The 19,250-nt window shown below is 37.3% G+C and overlaps 1 protein-coding gene across 32 annotated transcripts in view; it reads left to right on the forward strand.

The window, feature by feature from the left end:
* The window catches only part of RBFOX1 (RNA binding fox-1 homolog 1), a 968,785-nt gene that overhangs the window by 687,919 nt on the left and 261,616 nt on the right, over window positions 1–19,250 (forward strand). For 2 of the 32 annotated variants that reach the window (XM_086759512.1, XM_086759505.1), the window contains exon 1: window positions 7,104–7,323. The exons of 27 other annotated variants lie outside the window; for them this stretch is intronic. In XM_086759512.1, coding sequence (XP_086615638.1) covers window positions 7,180–7,323 — 144 coding nt within the window. In that variant the 5' untranslated portion in view covers window positions 7,104–7,179. Of the gene's footprint in view, window positions 1–6,760; window positions 6,795–7,103; window positions 7,324–19,250 lie in introns of those variants that run through there. 3 more of the 32 variants (XM_086759527.1, XM_086759495.1, XM_086759493.1) reach the window with 3 other exon arrangements.

Below are 19,250 nucleotides of genomic sequence, written 5' to 3' on the forward strand. Positions count from 1 at the left end.
TTGGAAAGCCTTGGTAGTGCTGCAGTATAAACTGAAGCTCAAAGCTATGAAAATCTACAAAACCCTCCATTTTAATTCTTCTGAGCTACGTCTTTATCTCTTTAGATGAAGGTGGATGTTTAACTAGAACTCTTCAGGCTTGCCTGTAAGAATTTTAAGATGTTTCAGTTGAAACTCATATTGAAAGCCACAAGAAAGAATTAGAGATGAAGGGCTAGATTTTGAAGAGCCATTGAACTAGATTTAAAACTGACTTAGTCCAGCTTATGGGGTAGTGTCAAGATAATGGGGAATATTTTGAGGTCTACTGGTAGATGATGATAAATAAAGTCCTCAAGGGAGTGTGGAGGTATTGTTCATGGCACTGGAGGGATCACATACTCCCAGAGCCCGGGCACGCTGCGAACTGTAAGTAAAGGACAGGGGAAGTGGAGACTTGGTGATTCAGATGCAGTTAATGGAGGATTTGTTGGTTTGATACATGAGCATGTTAATATTTCGCTGTTATACATTAAAATGAGCTGCTGCGTTGTGGACTAAGTCTGGTGGATTTAGATTCAGACAGAATATATGAGAGATACCCCGCTGTAGACAGAATAATAAAAGGAGAAGTGGTTTAGTTGTAGAAGGAAACTGCTGATGTCCAGTTAATTTCATTCCTACAGAGAAAAGATACAGCCTTTACATAATAGTATAATTAATCTATCATTTACTCTCCTCCTGAGGTTTGACATTCTTTTATTTTTTTTTTTGTTAAGAGATTAATAATCTTTCAGAAAAACCTAAAACTTCAGCAAGATGTGTTTATGCTGCCCTTCTGTGTATACTTATATTTGCATTTGGTGGGGTGTTTTTGGTTTTTTGAACTTTTATTGCTATCACATGAAAACAAGCTCTAAATTCACGTGTTCCTGCTGCTTATTTTGCACTCCAAGTTATGTTATTTCCTTGTGATTTCATAACAGAAGTCAAGTGTGAGAGGGGGTGCAGACCAATGAGCAAAAAACCGAGGCAAACTTTTTTTGGTTAATTATTTTGTGTGAAAATTTTAGTTTAAAGTAAGTGTATTTGATGTGAACAAAACATAATTTATAGTGCTGCAGGTGATGTGTGTCTGTGTAAAATAAGAAAACAATTTTGTATAAATTCACAACTTTAGGTGAAATATATACGGTATGTCCTTACTATTCAAATGATCTTTCTCCAGTCGGATACTTCACAAACAGCCCACAGTGGGGGCAAGCAAAGGTAGGCTTCGTCACTTTAGATAAAACTTTCTGAGTAAGTTTGTAGCCCTCCTATCCTACATACTAAAGCTTTAAGCCTCTTTAAAAGTTGTACACAATTTTCTGGGTTTAATATTCATTAGTTTTGTATATTACTTTTTTTTTCTAAATTCTGAGTTTTTAAATTTAGTTCTGAGTTAATTTTCTGAAAGTCATATTATGTCTTTTCATCTGGAATTTTTGAAAGAATGAAATGCTGAAGTGTCCATCTGTACTACCTTTGCGGTGGGTGAGTTGGGAGTGGGATGGACAAAAGATTTGTCTGCCCCAATTTCTATTTCACCACCTTGGTTCTGTCTTTGTGACTATTTCCCCGATTCTGGAGTCTGTACTCCAAAGGCGGCAGTTCAGCGTTATCAGCCATATTCCCTTCCCAGTTGACTGCCAACTGAATCGCGTGTGCCAGTGCTGGCGTAGGCAGCGGACTGGAGCGTGGGTGATGGCGGTCCCCGGTCATGTAACGCATTTCGGAGCCGCAGTCTGTGCCTGCAGGTCACTGCTCTGTCAGCCGTGGGGTCAGACACAGGTCTCCTGATGAATTTTTGTTTTGTTTTGTTTTTTTTCCTTTTTTTTTCTCTTCTCCTCTGTCCCGTTTACTCAGGACGGGAGTGTCGGAGCTGGGGCGCGGCGGGCTCGGGCCGGTTGCTATAACGCGCGTCCCCGCTAGATGGGGGCCCTGGCCCGGCTCTGCGCGCCTGGCGGGGGGGGGCGCGGGGCTGCGGGCCGGGCTGCTCCCCTCGCCGCCTGTGCCCAGATCGCGAGCCCATAAACTGGGTTTTGAAGGGGAGACACTGGTGTAAACTCGCGTAAAACCCAACCAGGATCGTGGTGTTAGCCGCGCATCTACCGCAGGCCAGGAACATACACCTTCTGTTTGGGAGTGTCTCTAACTCTTAGAGTTGAACATTTTAATCTATTTATTTAGTTAGCTTCCCCATCCCCCCACCCCGATCACACTGATGAGAATGAGAGCCCTTGGCTCTTTATATGGTGGATAACCGAGGTAGCTAATGTTGGATATGAACGTGCAGTAGGTACGAAGTGGTGCTGAAGGGGTTAACGGTGCTATAGGGTCTTTGTAGACATCGGGTATGAGACACTGGAGAAGTCACTGGACATAATATAATGCTTAGCAGAAAATTAGTGATTCTCACTTGCCTGAGGTAAGCGCAAGCCTCTGTAATGTCTTGGTCCTTGTGCAGAGACCTAGCAAAGAGCTTAGAGAAACCTGAGGTTAGAAATAGGGATTTTCATGACAAGAAAATATCAGTGGGAGGAGGAGATGTCACCCATTGATTGAAAAAAATAGAGGGACAACCTTTTATTTAGGGTGGGGTTTTTTTTTTGACAAAACATATAATTTTAACACATCAGTGATATTTCCCTAGTTTATTTTTACAAACTGTAACACACACACACAGACAAAAACAGAATATTATGTACAATAAAGGCAAAGATATTAGTGATTGCTAGTAATTTGTTAAAGTACATTACTGAAGCATTCTATTTTTAAGCTCATAATGTGCTGCTTTTCCTGGTTTGACATATTGGAAGCTGCTTTTTTTAATGTGGTATTAGAAAAGGAATGTTTAGAGAAAGGATTGCTCTACTAGTAGCATCTATACCCCTTGCCTGAATTATTTTTATAACATATCAACCATGTTATAAAGTTGAGAAGAAAATACATTCTCCACGTGGGTAATATAATATGCAGTTGTGTTTTTTGGTTTTTGGTTTTTTTTTTTGTTGTTGTTATTAGTGCTTGACATCTGGAGGCATGCCATCTTTACAATTCTGTATGCCTTCTATATGTGTAGACTTCTTCCTGTAGGCTACTGCTGAGGCAAGTTGGAGTGTAAAACGGTATGTAAACTTGCAGGTGATCTCTTTCAGATCTCTACTTGGTGGAAAAGGTTTGACTGATTAGGCAATCTGCTGTGATAATCCAAAAGGTTAATTTTTGGGTTGAATGTTTGTAAGTGTGAAATTTGAACTTAAGTTTTGAAAAGCAGAAATTGACTACTGGATCACAACAAACTGAGTGGATGATTTTAAGTAGAAGATGTTATACTAAATAAATAAATGCATCGTAAACAAAAGAGTGTTATGTATTTGTACGTCAGCTGTGTGAGAAATGCTGTTGGTTCTTTTTGCTTCATTTCAGAGGCTCTTAGATTTCATGTTTTTCTTTGCGTGTTCAGGATTGATCAGCACTTTACTGTTGGTATTTTTTAAATGGCAGTCCATTGGGTGTGGGCAGAGGGTGCCTGTCTGCAAGTGCTCCGCCTGCGCTGTGTACCATGCCACTTACAATCCAAACGGGCTGGAAGAGGGAGCGTCGCCTCTCACGGTGGTGTCGTAGGCATTGCACCTCAGGTGGATCTGTTTACCACTGTGGAAGAACTTTTTACTTCTGCGTTTCTAACTGAACTCACACAGAGGCTGATTTGGGTTGTGTAGATCGGTAGCCTCCCTTGGTTTTGAAAAAGGTTTCTAGGTGTTGTTAATTGATATTTATTTGATAATACCAGCAACTGAGTGTGGGAGAACTGACTTCAGTTTCTGACCCAAAAGAGCAGCGTGAGGCAACCGGAAGATGTCCTGTGCTGTAGGTGAAGTAGGATTTGCAATTGCACACATTGATTTTTGTAGAATAAGGGAAAAATTAATTTGCAGAGGAGATATTGATGGAGCATATCCTGTTCTGTGAAACTGCATAGTAGTTATAGCGATAGTGTTGCTGTGCTTGAGGATAGAAGGTCAGGTTGTGTACAGTCAGTCATGCACCTCTGGCAAATTTGTGGTGGTTCTTAACTGTGCATAAATAGCCATAACTTGGAATGTGGTTGTGATTGATGGCTTGGGCTTGATAGAAGAGTGTCTGTAAACAAGGAAATGGCTTTAAAGAAGAGGCATTTATTTTATTTTCATAAAAATAAAACACATTTTGTTACCTTTTTTTCTTTTTAGACATAATGACAAGTTATCCTTGGGAGGAACGAAAACTGGTAATGACTTTCCCCCACCGCTCTTGAAGTAGCGTATATCAGGCTAAAGAATTCTGTTTCTTTTTTAGGTGTCCTACACTACTCACTTACATATTTTATCTATTGTTTCTCTTTGTATAGATGATTTGGATAGCTAAAGCATTGGTGTTCTTATTTTAATATTATGAATACACAATGTGTATTCACACATTCATGACTATGAAAACACAAATGTAAGGTATTCATAGTATTTGAGAGTCATATTTTTCTTACTTGGAAATGTGCAAAAAAAAGGAGGAAAGACCATTGAGAAATTTATTTTTAATATTAGCTACATTTACACTACTAAATTGTTCTGAAGTAATTGTTCAGTGCACTGCTTTTAAGAGTTTAATCTGTTTTATGGATGTCCTTTTAGCTGTAAAATAGTGCAATAGACAGAAAAAACTTTGCTTGACCATCACCATGTTCCAGAACTTCACTTTGGGAAATTGGATAGACTTATATAGTTCCAAACTGCTTGGCTAGGAAGGATGCTGCCTTTGATTCTTGACATAATGTGGAATAAGTTGATTATTTGCCTCCTTACATAACGTATTTGTTTTTCATTAAACATTTTGATAAAGTCTTATTAAAGTACCATGTATTATTTATGATATTTCATATGAAAATGAGCTGAAGGGAAAATTCTATCAGCTTAGGGCATTTGCAGAATAACAGCCTTTCTGTACTAGGCAAAAAAAAAAAAAAAAAGAAAAGCATGACATACTCCTGTCAGAACAGGAGACTGCTTAAGGCAGAGAGAAAGAATGAAAAAAAGGAGAAAGGGCATAGAGAGAGTTCATTTCTCCTTCTCGCTCTTTCTTGCTCTGTGGCGTGTGGGGCTTTTTTTTTTGTTGGTGGTTTATTTTGGGGGATTTTTTAGTTTGTTTTGGATTTTTTTTTTGTGATAATCTGTGCTGTTCTTTATCTGGTCTGTTCTAGTAGATCAGTCCATGATAAACTGCAAAAGCATGGATGTTTCCTAAGCCAAAACCAATCCCTGTCTTATGAGTTCGTGCACGGTTGTTTTGGTGTCTATTGCCGAGTTCCAAATACGTTGGTTTTGTTGCATTGACTGCTTTTGAGAAAGAAAATTACGTAATAACTGATTCTGCTGGAAAATTTTCGGGTTTGCATGAAGAAGACTTAGTGGATCTAAATCAGTCCCTGAAGCTTGTGTGGGTGCAGGTATGTGTGCGCACATGTAGAATGAAAAAGAATATTTTTTTGATACGGCACCTGAGTTGCAGTGACATGTTTTGTACCTGTTTCCAGTTAAGGTGGGACTGTTATTTGCTTTTAAGGGTACATCTTGATATCAAACTAGTTATGTTGTTGATGAAATAGACTTTTGTTGTTTGTGGGTTATTTATTTACTGTTGTTAACGTTAAATTCTTGATATAAGATGTGGTTTTGTGGGAGTTAGGTATCGCATAAAATAGGTAATTTTGAAATCTTCTACAGAGTCTTTTTAAAAGGAACCCCTTCAAAACCTCAGGTGTTGCTTTGAGGTTTGACCTTCTTTGCCGAAGAATTACTATTTAATTCATTGTCAAATTCTAATTAAAAATAGTAGTATCTTTTGTTGTACTTGAGTTGTATCTAAGAAAAAAGAGAGACCTGTAATATAATACCTCAAGGACAAGCTGTAATATAAATTATTTGATTTACAGGTCACATCCTGCTTTATTACATAAAGACTAACTAGATCTACTAATGAATAATTATTACTCCATAAAATAAAGGGGAAGGGGGGATAAAAAGCCTACAAGAGTGGAATATTAATTTGAGGTATCACTTTCCAAGTAAAATGTAAACATTAAATTCTGAAAATGGAAAATGTAATTTTTCCATGTAGCCTGATAGGGCAGTCCTTTCTAATAGACTGACTAGCTGTCAAATACATTTGCAATTTTAGATTAGATGGGTTTAGAGCAATTTTAAGATACAGTCTTTCTTCAAGCCTGCTCCCCTCCCCCAGTAAAGTAGACCCCGTGTGCCACAGAATTTTGTTTCATTCCTAGTGTTTCTGCTGCAGTGGTTACACTGATATTTCGCAGTTTCGCTGTAGTGCTTTTATAGGCTTCTCTGGGAAGCTAGATGGTGAATGAAACGTAGGTATAAAATGAATTTGTATTTTAAACAAGCTCATGTACTGATAGCACTGTTTATTTGCTGGAATCCTCTTGACTAGCCAAGATTCTTTCCCTTTCCCCACTTTGTGCTTCATACTTTTGTTCTTAGAAGGGGAAAGCCCGTTTTATGTCAGGTGTGAATCCTGGGAGGAGGGGGGGGAGGGCAGGAAAAGTGTGTGTGTGAGTGTGTATGTGTGCGTGCAGAATCATAACAGGCACTCAGTCCCAGCTGGGCAATGACACTAATTGCTCAGATCTCATGGATGCCTGTGATGCAGCGCGCTCACTTTCTCTCCTTCCCGATCCTCTCCGGGGATTTTTAAAATGCAGTATTTGAATTTTGGTGAGTGGTAAAGACCCTGCCCTAGGACCCATTTGACAAATGAGAAGCTGTGCAGCATCAGCACCAGCCGAGTGAGCCTCCCCGAGTCAATCTCGCTCTCTACTAGTCAGCAGCCACTGTTGTGAGACAAGCTTCAGCTCTCGCTGTCATTGAGGAACTTCCATTTGCTCATCAATAGGCTGCAGGCTGTCTTTTCTTTTTTTTTTTTTTCCCCTCTGTTAAAAATTCCTAGTCTAAATCTACCAAGTTGCCTTAGCTGACAAATGAATGTAGGAATCTAGCACTGGGGGGAAAAAAAAAGGCATTCAAGAAATACTGTTTCCTACCTAAATAATTAAAAGGAAAAAAACCCACCGTATTGACAAGATAGGGCAAACGTGCTTGCATGCAAGCCCCCTCACTTGTTCTACGTCGACTTCAGAGCAGCACCATGCAGCATCCCCTTACGGGTGCAACCTGCGTGGCACTGCCGAACGTGGGCATGTGTCCCCAGCTCTCCTGTGCCTTGACTTTTATGTACTTACAGCAGGTAAGTTTGCTTAACTTTTTCTTTTCCTGTAGTGCCTGCTTTGTCAGCATCGTTTGGGGGATTTGTCGTTTCGGAGGTGTTTTCTGTGTGAATAGGCTGTATAAACGTCTCCCACTGTGTGGAGCGAATGTTGTGCCTGCACTTCAGGATGGCGAGAGTGAGTAGCAAATATGTTTTCACAGAGCATTAAGCCTTTGCATTTATCTTTTTTTTTTTTTTCCCAATGTCTTTATGCTGTTTATAGATATGTAACACACAGTACTTTGACTGCATTTCTCGTGGATACTGTAGCAGTTTCAGCCATGAAGGACTGCTTTTTATTCACTTGCAGGCATAAATTATACTTCTAATGTAAATGTGCCCAGTGGCAATTTTGTTTAAGCCTTCTTTGAAGCCAGGAATTTTAAGTCTGTGTTGAAACATGCTGCTGATTAAAATCAAGCTCATTTTTAGTTCACCAAAAAAAAAAAAAAGCTATATCTGTGCAGAATTAATACTTCTGTCACTGAAGTATTTTGCAATGGCTTTAAAAAAAATGTTCTGATATCAGCAAAACTATACCAATTCTTAGTCCATTGTTAAGATTATTTTATTATTTAATTTAATATAATTTTTGCTTCTGGGGGTTTTTTAAAGTATTTCCACTCCTCTCTCTCCCCAAATTATTTGGTCGTTTGTACCCCCTCTCTATTGTAACAGGAAATAAGTAACTGCATAATAACACATTATTTTTTTAAATTAGTATTTCGTAATCATCATTGTATTGTACTTCTCTGTTTTCTAACCGAGTCCACCGTTATAGTCATCCAGTAAGTATGCAGAGCCAAGACAGAAATATGTTATCATGAAAAATGATTCATCTTGTTTATTCTGATACTTTCTGCTGAAACTTCAGGGGGAAAAAAAAATATTGTGCCTACTGTAACAAATAGGGGCATTTTGTCCAACTTCCACTACAATAGTTTGGATGCATATTGAGTTCCATGAAACAGTCTCTAACTTTATTTCTGTATTTACAAATGCCTGAAAGATGTTTTACAGTATTTCTTTTTGTTCCTAATGGTTAAATAAAATAGATTCAAAGCTTATTTTTATTTCAGAATATTTTTTCTACTACTGCTGAAAGAACAGAACTCAAGTATTTGCAGGATGAAAACCTTTCTGTAGCTTTTTTTTTTCCTTCAGTAGTGTAGTATAAACCATTTCTGACTTACAGCATGGGAGTGCATAATGACCGTTCTTGTATATGCCCTAGATTGTATGTGTATGTGGGAGGGATTCATATGTCTGCAATTAAAATTTGCATCAGATAAATATGATATATTTAATATTAAAATAAGTTGCATGTCATAATTAAAATCTACGTTCTTAGTAGTTCTGTGTTCTGGATACATTTTGGAAACTACATTTTGAGATCAGCTCTAATGATCCAGCATGACTTGTGCACTTACTGGTTATGTTCAAAATGTATTCCTGTATTTTGTTGGATTTGTTTCTTTGAGTTTGCCAGACAACAATTTGTATGTTAAAGATCCAGCTTTTGAAGGGAAAAATGAGAATTAAGGTGAGAGGTCAACATGGCCACCCAAGGAGCTGATACAGGCTGAGATAAGGATGAGGCGAGGTGCTGTAACAGTCCTGTGTGAGCTATTGCAGCGTCATTATGCAAACACATCCCTAGCATGGCATCGCTCTGGGGGTTAGGAAACTGAGCAACCATAATGATTACTTCAAAATAGCGGATTCGATTCTCTCTATTCCATTTGAGGGAAAGATGCAAAGTAATTGCTAATGCACTTTACAAAGTGCTGTATCTAGCGGATAATTTTTAACTCTTTACGTGGATTGACTGCCACATGAAAGTATTTTTTTATTATTTTATTTTTTTTTTAGCATTGACTTTTTTGTCTGGTTAATGCTGTTGTCGGTTTAGAATCATTCTTCCTCCAGTAATCACAGTGATATGTAAGTTAAAAAGTCATCTGAATTCCTGATGATAATTGTCGCAGGTTCAAAATTCTGTGCTTGTTGCTTCTTTTGATTGCTGGTTGGCGTTTTAGTTATTCTGGATTCCTAGAGAGTCAGATAATTATCATCTTAATTCAGGTATGATTTATTATTTTATGTATTTGGTTAAGTAGTTCTTTCGAAACAACGTTACTTCACCTCAGAATTGTTCAGGCAGAAAGAGAGTACTGTGGTGACATTACCTACAAAGCTAACGTAACGTCGTTCTGGTTTTAAATAGGAAAGAGTAAGAAGTGTTTCCTATTTTTGAAAAACATTAATCAACTTTTACCATAACAATCTATTTGGCTTTTTTTTTCTGTTTTCCTATATCTGATCATTTCTAGCAAACTCGGAAAAATTTCACTATTTTATTGAAACAGTAAATGTTTTTCTCGCTCTGTAAAGTTGTCTGTCAATTTTACATACTGGCAACTTAATAGTTAGGGATTTTTCCCCTACCTGTGGACCCTGTGACCAGCAGTATATAAACGTTATGTGAACCTATCGAGTATTTTTTTCCTCTAAAAATCGCACTTCAGATGTCTGCTCACTTGCACCTCAATTGAAGTGAATTCAGACGTATTGCAACTGGGCTTTTTCTGTTGTTAAACCTCACTATCTAGAATCTATGAAAAAATTTATTTTCTATTTTTGTGTATATCTGCTAAATATGCTAATATTGTCACGTCTAAGTCTTATAATTGGATATGTCTTTCCTGAAAGACTGTAAAAGACATTACATTCTTCTCAAGATGGGCAAACCAGTCTTCCTGTCAATAAATATTTATGTAGCCATGAGGATGGTGGTTTTCTGTGGAGCTGTATTAATCATTTGGGAAAATCTGTGTTTTCGTAGCCATTTAAAATTGGCCATCATTTATTTGCTAAACTAACACTGCTTAGTCAGTTTGTTTTGTATAAATTAATAAATTGTTTTCCACAGTGTGCCCACAGAAGTGCTCTACTACTTTGTCCAGTGTTTAAAACTTCAGCATTTGCTTTGACGTCTTCCAGATTATGTGTGTATATCATGTTTTAAGAGCTAAGTGACAAACTGGATACAGTTAGTGTGTACAGGATGCTTTACTTAAAAACATTTAAAGCTTAATTGTTGAGAATAAAGTGGAAAAATAAATAAAGTACAGAGGCCTAGTTCACATTATGGATTAACTGTCAATAAGATGTTTATTTGAAAAAGCCAACAAAAACCGAAGGATGCTCCCGAGTTAGTGAAGCTATTTGAATTGTCTAAAATTATTTGTATGTTCTCTTACTAAGATGTTTCTAACTTTAGAAATCCAGAAAGAGTTTAAAAACAGGGTGAAAACCAAAATGACTATCAGTGGCAGCAACGAACAGAAGGAGCATACATGGTTTTGATTTGGAAGTTTGTCCTGTGTCATATTAAAGACAGAGACAATTTGGAAAAGTGTAGATGCATTTGGGTTAGAATTTTACCTAGTGTCAACATTTAAAGATACAGGAAAAGGGAATTTTGGCAGCAAAATTTTGTCCACCTGTAACTTGAGATTTAGCGCATATGAATGGAGGCTTAGTTATCTTTACCAGTATTTCCCTATGATCTGTGTTTGCTTGGACAGAAGATTACTTAGTTGGTGTTTTCTGAGTAAAGTAACAGAGTCAACTGTTATTTTGAAATATCACATAATATTTCATGTCATAATGTACAGTGCTGCTGTTGCTATTTTAAAATTGGTAAATTTGTTTGTTTGTTTAATCATGATAGATGTGCTTTGTTTTAAATAGTGAAGTGGTTTGTACAAAGGGTAATTCCTTTTAAATGGAGCAATTGCTCATAGTGGACATTCACAGATCGAAAACGATTGAACTGAAACTTCAATATCAACCTTTTCTGTCTTTAACAAGAAAGTAGTTCATGGTACAGCTCTCGTATCAATGATGAAAAGAATCTACCGTGAAAATAAAACAAAAACCAACAAACCCTCCATCTCTACCCCAGCTATTCCATTAGCGCTTACATGGTAAATTAGTGTAATTTTATTTGGGCCTTAAGCATTATGACTACAGAGAAAAGCTGAATTCCCCACTCAGTTACTTATGTCATGCTTCTGGATCTGATGATTTATAGGAGTCTGAAAGACTTTTTATCACACTCTTTCTTCATGGCTTAATTCAACGTTGATTTATTTGGTAGCATTTTCAATTGATGTAGTCAATAGTGTCAATAATGGAATAAGGATTAGAGCAGATTATCTTTGTGCTAAAATTGTTTAAAGAATTAGAAGGATGAACGCTTCCTGGATACAGTTTACCTTTTTTCTAAAGCTCAAGTACATCAGTTGCTGAATGCTACCATTGCAGTTACAGTTCTAAGTATGTGGGTTTGCATTTTATAGTTTAGTGAGTCTTCAAAGGCATCAGGTATATTAGCCGAATTCAATAACTAATGGTTTATGATGATGCTGTTTAAAACTATCGTGAGAACACTGCCTTTCTTTACCTAATCCATTTACAGTACTCACTGTGTGGCTCTCCTGTAAAATCAGTTAATCTGACTTGAGCTCATGAAAATTTTAAGCATTTGTTAGCTTACAGATTTTAGTCTTTGCACAATTTTGTTCCTTAGTCTGCTATTTCATGGCAATTTTAATGTAAGAACATACAACCTCTGCTTATAACTGCATGAGTGAAGGGAAGTCCACGTTACTAATGCTCACTCACCATCTGTTTTTCTTACAGCTGGGCCTTGAATAATTGTCCAGTAGCTGATGGACTGAGGGTAGGAAATCTTCTCAGGGTTTTCTGATTCATTTAACCGGTTTCACTGCCCCAAGAGAAACATAGTGCTTGTTTATTCATATGTGTAGGGTAAAAACTGTACTTTGTCAGATAAATTATAGGACTCTGTAAAAAGAAAACAAAAAAAAAGGAATTACCATGCTACAAACAACACCACGTGGATGCATTTGCACCTGAGGGAGTAGGGTGGCAGTCTCAGGGAATTTTTTAGTATCTCAGATTCAGATCTCAAAGGGTGGGAGTGGAATTATTGCACCCAGAAGTACTGTTAATGCAGGAGTAAGGAATGGCGTCTGGATGTGGTGTTGATCTTAATTAGGGGAAATAAGATCATTTGGTATTCCCCAATAAACTTCCAAGCTGGTAGTCGAGACTCCACCTCTGATTCAAGCCGAATTTAAATGTTTACATATCTTCTGTCTCACAAGAGGTGGTTTGTTGTTTTCCAGAGACTAATGAGAAGTGGCTGAGGGATGAAGTGCTCTAGCAGCACTCATTCCCAGTAAGAGCTAGTTTGAGGCATTTAACTACAGCCCTGTCAAACGAGGTCAGCCTCTCCTCACAATAGCAGAGGAGGTGCTTTGGTTAATTGCTCTTCTCTTTAAATACTACAGGAAAGACAAACACTCAGAAAATCAAACCAAAAAAGCCAACCCCAAACACAAAAACCTCCCAACCACCAGACTTGGTTAAAATGATGACTTGCTGCCTTAGAATATAAGAGCAAGAGGAGCTGCAAAGGAGCTTCCATGTGGCAGAAGCAGGTGAATATTTTTGGGTTAGAATCACTGTTTTTATAACTGGGCTCTTTCAACATTTTAAAACACTTCAGCTGAAGAGTGATGGCTGGATTTTCTGTTGTGAGCTACTCGTAAATTGTTGCTGTTCATTGATATTTCCTACATATGTATATGGTTGTTTTCTGAAGAAATAGGTGGTATGGTATTTTATGCCAAGGAAAGTCTGTGTTGGTTATTTAAGCAGGGAGTTTTTCTCAGGGCAGCTATTCCATTTGTTTAGGTTTTTTGACCAGTAATCATGCAATACTAGACTATGAAGTTTTTTGGTTTTCAGTGTGTTTATTTCTGAATTGGTAAATACGCTCGTCATGTTAATATTAATTCTGTTTAAAATTTTTGAGGTATTTAAGATGTAGTATAAATGAAAGTGATGAAAAATGTGACACTAGAATTTATCACCTGGCTTTATATAGTTAGAATAATGTTAGTGGAAAGGAGAAGTCAACACCCTCTAAGAATCCTTCAAGCTTTCCTGCCTTTTAAAGGTGTGTGTGCGACTGATTTATCGGTTTTAAAGCGTGATGTGTAGTACAAGAGCTCTCCTGAGGAACTCCTGTCATTTCTTTGCTAGCATTGCTCATTTCCCTCAGTTGCCTAGTGCAGTGCCATTGACTTCTTCTACATTTTGCCTCCCCTCCCACTCTGTCAGTGCAGCAGCCCAGTGAATTTAATTAGAGAAAATAGCATATCTAATGCCTGCAGTATCCCGACTAGTCGTGGTCGGGCCTTTGGTCTTTTGCACTATAGCAGGCTCCAGCTGTGGAGAGATCTCGCTGTGTTTTGATCCTGCTCTTTCTCCTTGTGTTGAACACATGCAGAATCAAAATTAGGTACTGTAGTAAGAACTGAGGCATCCAGTGAACTATTTTTTGTTCACAGTGAGTCACTGATTTTTATTTTTTTTCCACCAGATCTGGAAAGAAAGTTTGTGGTACTTAAGAATTGAAATACTTAAGATGTTCAGATGCTTATGAATAAGAACACAAGTGCTTTCATCTTAGACCATTTTTTAAATTTACCTTTTGACACTTTATATCAAAACACACAAAAAATTGTTGCTATTTCTGTCTCTTAACATGTTCAATATGCCTTTTTTGTAACTACATAAATTTAAGAGTATCATCTCATATATATTTGTGAGATGTGTGTATACTTCTAGTTATGACATGGCTTCTCTCAATTCCTTACTGACTTGCACTAGCTATTGTTATTACTGTGTAGTTGTAAAGATTGCTTCTTTGGTTTTGCTTCTCATAGCCTCTTCTTTTATAGGTATCTTCATTATCTCTACTGTGGCCAGTAAGCCTTCTATAAATTAAGTAGTTAATTACAGGTATTGATTATGAGCATGAAACTTTCTTCACAAGCAAGGAGTGATAAGTTTATGTTTTCATAATGCCACCATCTTTCATAAGACAGTCTGAATTTAAAGTATCTGTTTGATACAATAAGCGTTTGTTTCATTTCAGTAAGCATTACAGAGGGAGGCAAAAAACCTGTTAAAACTTCTCCCAAAGAATAAGATCTTGTCAAAACAGAGCTGGTGTGAAAGGAAGTCAGGTAGCCCACACATTGAACGAGTGTCCCCTCCTTTCCTAAGCGTTTTTCCCTGTCATGTAGTAGTCCTATCTCTGGGATGTTACATGGCTGCATGGCTCAATTAATGCTCTGTGGCAGGAGGAGGAAAAAAATGTCTCTCTCTTGTCAGAAGCGAAGTTATTTATTTTCAAAAGCTGACAGAATAGCACTGCAGGGGCTTCATTTATTTCCATTCAGAATGTCATTATTGTGTAATGCAGAGGAACTTCTGCATGCTTTGCAGGCTTGTTCTTGTAATCTCTGGTCTGCTGGGTGGCTGCATGGGTGTACAATGGCACACCGGAAGGTTTCCCTCTTCCGACTGAGCTCGTTCCCTTCTGCAAAACTGCCTTCCAGGTGTCTGAAATATTTACTGTTTAGATGGTGATAAATCCAGTTGTTGATGGTGCTGATGCTTGATCCATTCGGAATCATGCTCCGGCCTGGCTGAAGGACTGATTGGATCCTTAGTCTGTCCTCTTTCCTGAAGGATGGCAGATGGTTTGAGACGGCTTCTTCAGCATTACTCCTGCTGTCATACTCTTCAGTCTTCCCAAGTCCAGCCCTAGAAGGAACATTTTAGTGCAGGAACATTTTAGTGCAGAATGTTTTGTAAGGCTACTTGCTATTTCATTTCCAAGTTTGAAAAACATTTCACTTTGTTGTTGTTGTATTGCATATACTTCAGAGGCAAGAAAAGTAGTTTTGACATTCCCTATCCAAGCTCATTGTGTGTCACTGCAAAAATACAGGCATGTTCAGAAATGGTAATTCCAAGAAGTTTGGTTTATGTTGCTTTTCCTGTTGCTGCCATCTTTTCCAGCTGCACTTAGAATACCACACTTAGCACATGCGCATGAAATTGCCTTTTGCTCTGCGGAAAGATTTTTGGTACACCTAAAGTAAAAACATTGCTACAGCTGTCTTCAGGAGTTCATTTTACCCAGACATAGCGCTTCTTTCTGCCTGCTTTTAAAAAAGTAGTGAAATAAATGCTCCAGTGGAAAATTATGTCATTTGTAGAGGAGTCACCTTTTCAGTGATAGTTGATTTTGTTTGGTTTTTCTTTGTTGGCTTTGGTTTTTGTTTTTTTTTTTTTTGGTTAAGACTAACCTCACTTTCAGTAGATTCTTTTTTTTTTCCAGTTTTTTTTTCCAGTTTAAAGTGGTAAATGAAACCACAAAAAGATTCCAAAATTATTCATTAGGAGTAGAGTTTGTTTGAACACAACCTGCCTTTAAATGGAGGGAAAAGAATTCTACTTCTAAATGGGCTTGCCTACTTCTTGCCTTCTTTTGTCTGTCTTTATTTGCAGGCATAAAACGCAATAAATTTCTATTGCTGTTGCTGGGCTTGGGGGAGAAAAAGGAAAGGAAAAGTACAAAGCTATTGGGAAGCGTCAAGCGCGGAGAATGATTAAGTACATTTCATAGCAGCCAGTTCCAACCCCAAAATCCCTGTTGTGCAGGAAGAGTTTCCAGCTCACACAGGAAATTCAGCCATTGCACAGCACAGAATTAATGATTTATACACCGTGTACCTCTGCCTCTGTTCACTGGCACAGCCAGCTTGTGTTAATAAAGGAATTTCAGGAAAAAGGGGCTCGGCATGCTGAGTTCTTTGCTCAATGCGATGGATGCTGCCTTCATAAATCAAAGGAATTTAGTGCTTTACAACCTTTCAGAGCTACTGAGGGTGGTTGTTTTGTTTTTGTTTTTTTTTCTTTCTATTTTTAATCTGACTCACCTAGGAATATTTTCATTTCTTTCCTATAAAGAATGAATGAACTACTGGATGAGATCTTTCTCAGTTGTTTTAGGGTTGATTGGTTTGCTTCACAGTGGCATTATACTTCCATTTGTTTTCCATTTGGTATTCATGCTTTACGCTATTGTCTATGGAAAGAAGCTAACATGGTTTTTTTAACATAGGGAGATGCAGATCACATTGTATTCTATCTTGTTTCTTAGAAATAACTAAATAAAATGTAAAGGCAAAATATACTTGCAGTAAACAAAGCTATTTTGCATTCTTCATCGAAAATAAATAAGAAATATTTGTGATTGCTAAAGCATTTATCATTTTAAAATAAAGAATTTTTATTAGCAAAAATACCCTTCCATGTTCTTTTGCAATACATGTAATTTTAATTTTCAAAGTTTTTCTTTTTTTTTTATCTGGAAACTTTGTGTTTCCTAATAGCTACTGCAGGATTTGCTACTTAATTTTGTATTATTACACATAATGATTATTTTGAAATAGTGGATTGATAGTATTGATATTAGTAAAGAAAATATGTATCTGCTTTGGATTATAGAAATGAAGGTGAAGAAAAGGATGGTTTTTAAAAAAGCTCTCAAAGTCTGATGTGAAATAGAGTATTAAATAATGGTATGGGGCACTCTCCTAGAAAATAGACACTTGGTTTGATACTTCTGGTATCTAATCTTTACTCCCCATTAGTGTTTTAGAAAAGGGAAGAGGGGTAGAAAATAATTACAGGGAACCTGTTTTGCAGTTAAAGGGAATCTGGCTTTCCAGTGGAATCTTTGGACTTTGTATTACACAGCAGGCACGGTCCTTTTAGTGTTGGTGGGGTTTTTTTGGTTTGTTGGGGGTTTTTTTTGGTTTTTTTTTTTTAATCGTTCAGATTCACGTAGCTCTTGCTTACAGAAAATGTGGCTGCCCCGTCCGGGCTTTGTTACAACAGAAAATACGGTTCCCTCCGAGCATTGTGGAAGTCACCAGCGTGGGAATCGGCATTGCAGAAGTTAAAGCAACTTAGTGCTGCGGGGAATATTTGGTTTGTTGTTTGTTCTGTAGTCTGAGGGCAGATAAATACTTTTCATCACCGGTTTAAATATCACAGATTAATATAAGACAGGTGCCCTGTAAATGAGGTTTGTGTTTATAGAGTACCATTTTGTATTTGTTTGTCCTCTATTATTTGGGTGCACGAGTGCTTCGTTGTATTTAATTATGTCTGTGAGGCACAAGACAACAGTCAACATCTGCTCTATTGTTTCCTCAGTCTACAGATAGCTTTGATGGGTTATTAAACAATCTATTTTTCACACAGAAAACAGGGAAACAAGCTGCACCCATATTATGTAATTTTGAAAAGGTACATTATGTAATTAGTTGTCTAGTGTTGGCACAATAATCTTTTATTTTGGTTGAATAAATGCTACTCCATTAAAAAATATGTGATCATCTCGGCTAGCTTTTATTTAATAGTGAATTTCTAGTTTATAATGTATGGGTTAAGTTGATTTTGCCTCTACTAAATTGATTTCAGCATACATTTTATATTTAAATAATGCTCTTGAGATGAATGCTAATACAAAAATTAGAAATGTGTATTAACTTCTGTTTATTACTGAAACAGCTACTGATGAACTCTTACTGATTACAGAAAAAGTATTAATTAACTTGAGTTAAAATAATTTTTGAGCAAAATTGACACTGTTGCTAGAGCATCAGTTGGGGAAGGCGGTGCTCAAGCTGCATTTACTCTCACAGATCTCACCCGGGGCGGAACAGCCCTGGTGCTGCCCTGCCCAGAGAAGCTGTACCCTACGGGCAGGGGGGTGATGCTGCAGAACTTGACTCTTCTACAGATGGATTTCCTCTTGGAAGAGTGCTTGTTTCTTTATCTGTTTTGCTTTTTTTTTTTTTTTTTTTTTTTTTTAAGTTTTGTGTTAATTTACCTATCAACTGTTTTAAGTTTCTTTACGTAACACTGATGTCTACTAATGCTCTCTCTGAACCGATTAAGGTAAATCACTGAAAAATTCCAACTACACTGCATGTGATTGGATTTGCCTCAAAATGCAGAAGAAAATTTTCTAGACACTAATGATTAACAGATCCTAAAATTAGACCATCTGTGGCTTTTACCATTGCAGAAAGTCACCTATTAAGAATGTTTAAGAACATAAGTTTTTATTATTTTCATGGCCATTGAGGTGCCAGTGTATACCACTGCGGAGCTACAGGTACCTATAGCTGGATCTTACATGGGGACATGTGAGACCTTTGCAGTGCTGTTTATTTGGCATGGTTGGTTTAGGTACATAGGTTTTCCATTGAAGTAAAGTCATTCAATATCATTTTGACATCAACTAAACTACCCCTTGTATATACATAAAGATTTGAATCCAAAGAGTTGGGGTAAAAAAAGTATAATGAGCATAGTTACTCAGAAAAGTGTGCGTTTTTAACTCATGTAGGACTGATGTTCAGGTGCTTGTTTAAATGTCATTTTGCAAAATGGCATTCAGTTTTTAGCACAGAATGAAAATACCTGACCTTTTTTTTGTACAAGGGCTTGTTAGAAATACTTTGTAATCTCCCTCTCGCTTATCCGCGTGCAAAGGATGTGGACATAAAGCAGGGATTTCAGATCTGTTCCTTCAAGTGTCAGTAAATGCTCCTCAACAGATTTGGAGGATTACACTTTCAGTTTTGACTCTCCACAAACATGTGATGAATGGAAACTCAAATGGGAACTTTTAAATACAGTTTTCTATAACAACCCAAAGGAATGCCAGGGTAATGCTGCTTGTAGGGAACTTTGTTTTCAGAAACCCACTGTGAGGTTGGAGGGGAGGAACTGTGGCTTTGTTTGGATTTTTTTCTGTGTTTATTGCTAAATAGTTTGTTAGTGTATGTCTCTTAGGAAGTGCTAGTTATGAACAAACATACGTGTTTGTATACAACCAAGCAAAGCATACATACCTGGGAATGGAGCATTCA

This window comes from Chlamydotis macqueenii, chromosome 15 (genome assembly GCF_036417535.1).
Source record: "Chlamydotis macqueenii isolate bChlMac1 chromosome 15, bChlMac1.mat, whole genome shotgun sequence".
In the NCBI taxonomy this organism is placed as follows: Eukaryota; Metazoa; Chordata; class Aves; order Otidiformes; family Otididae; genus Chlamydotis; species Chlamydotis macqueenii.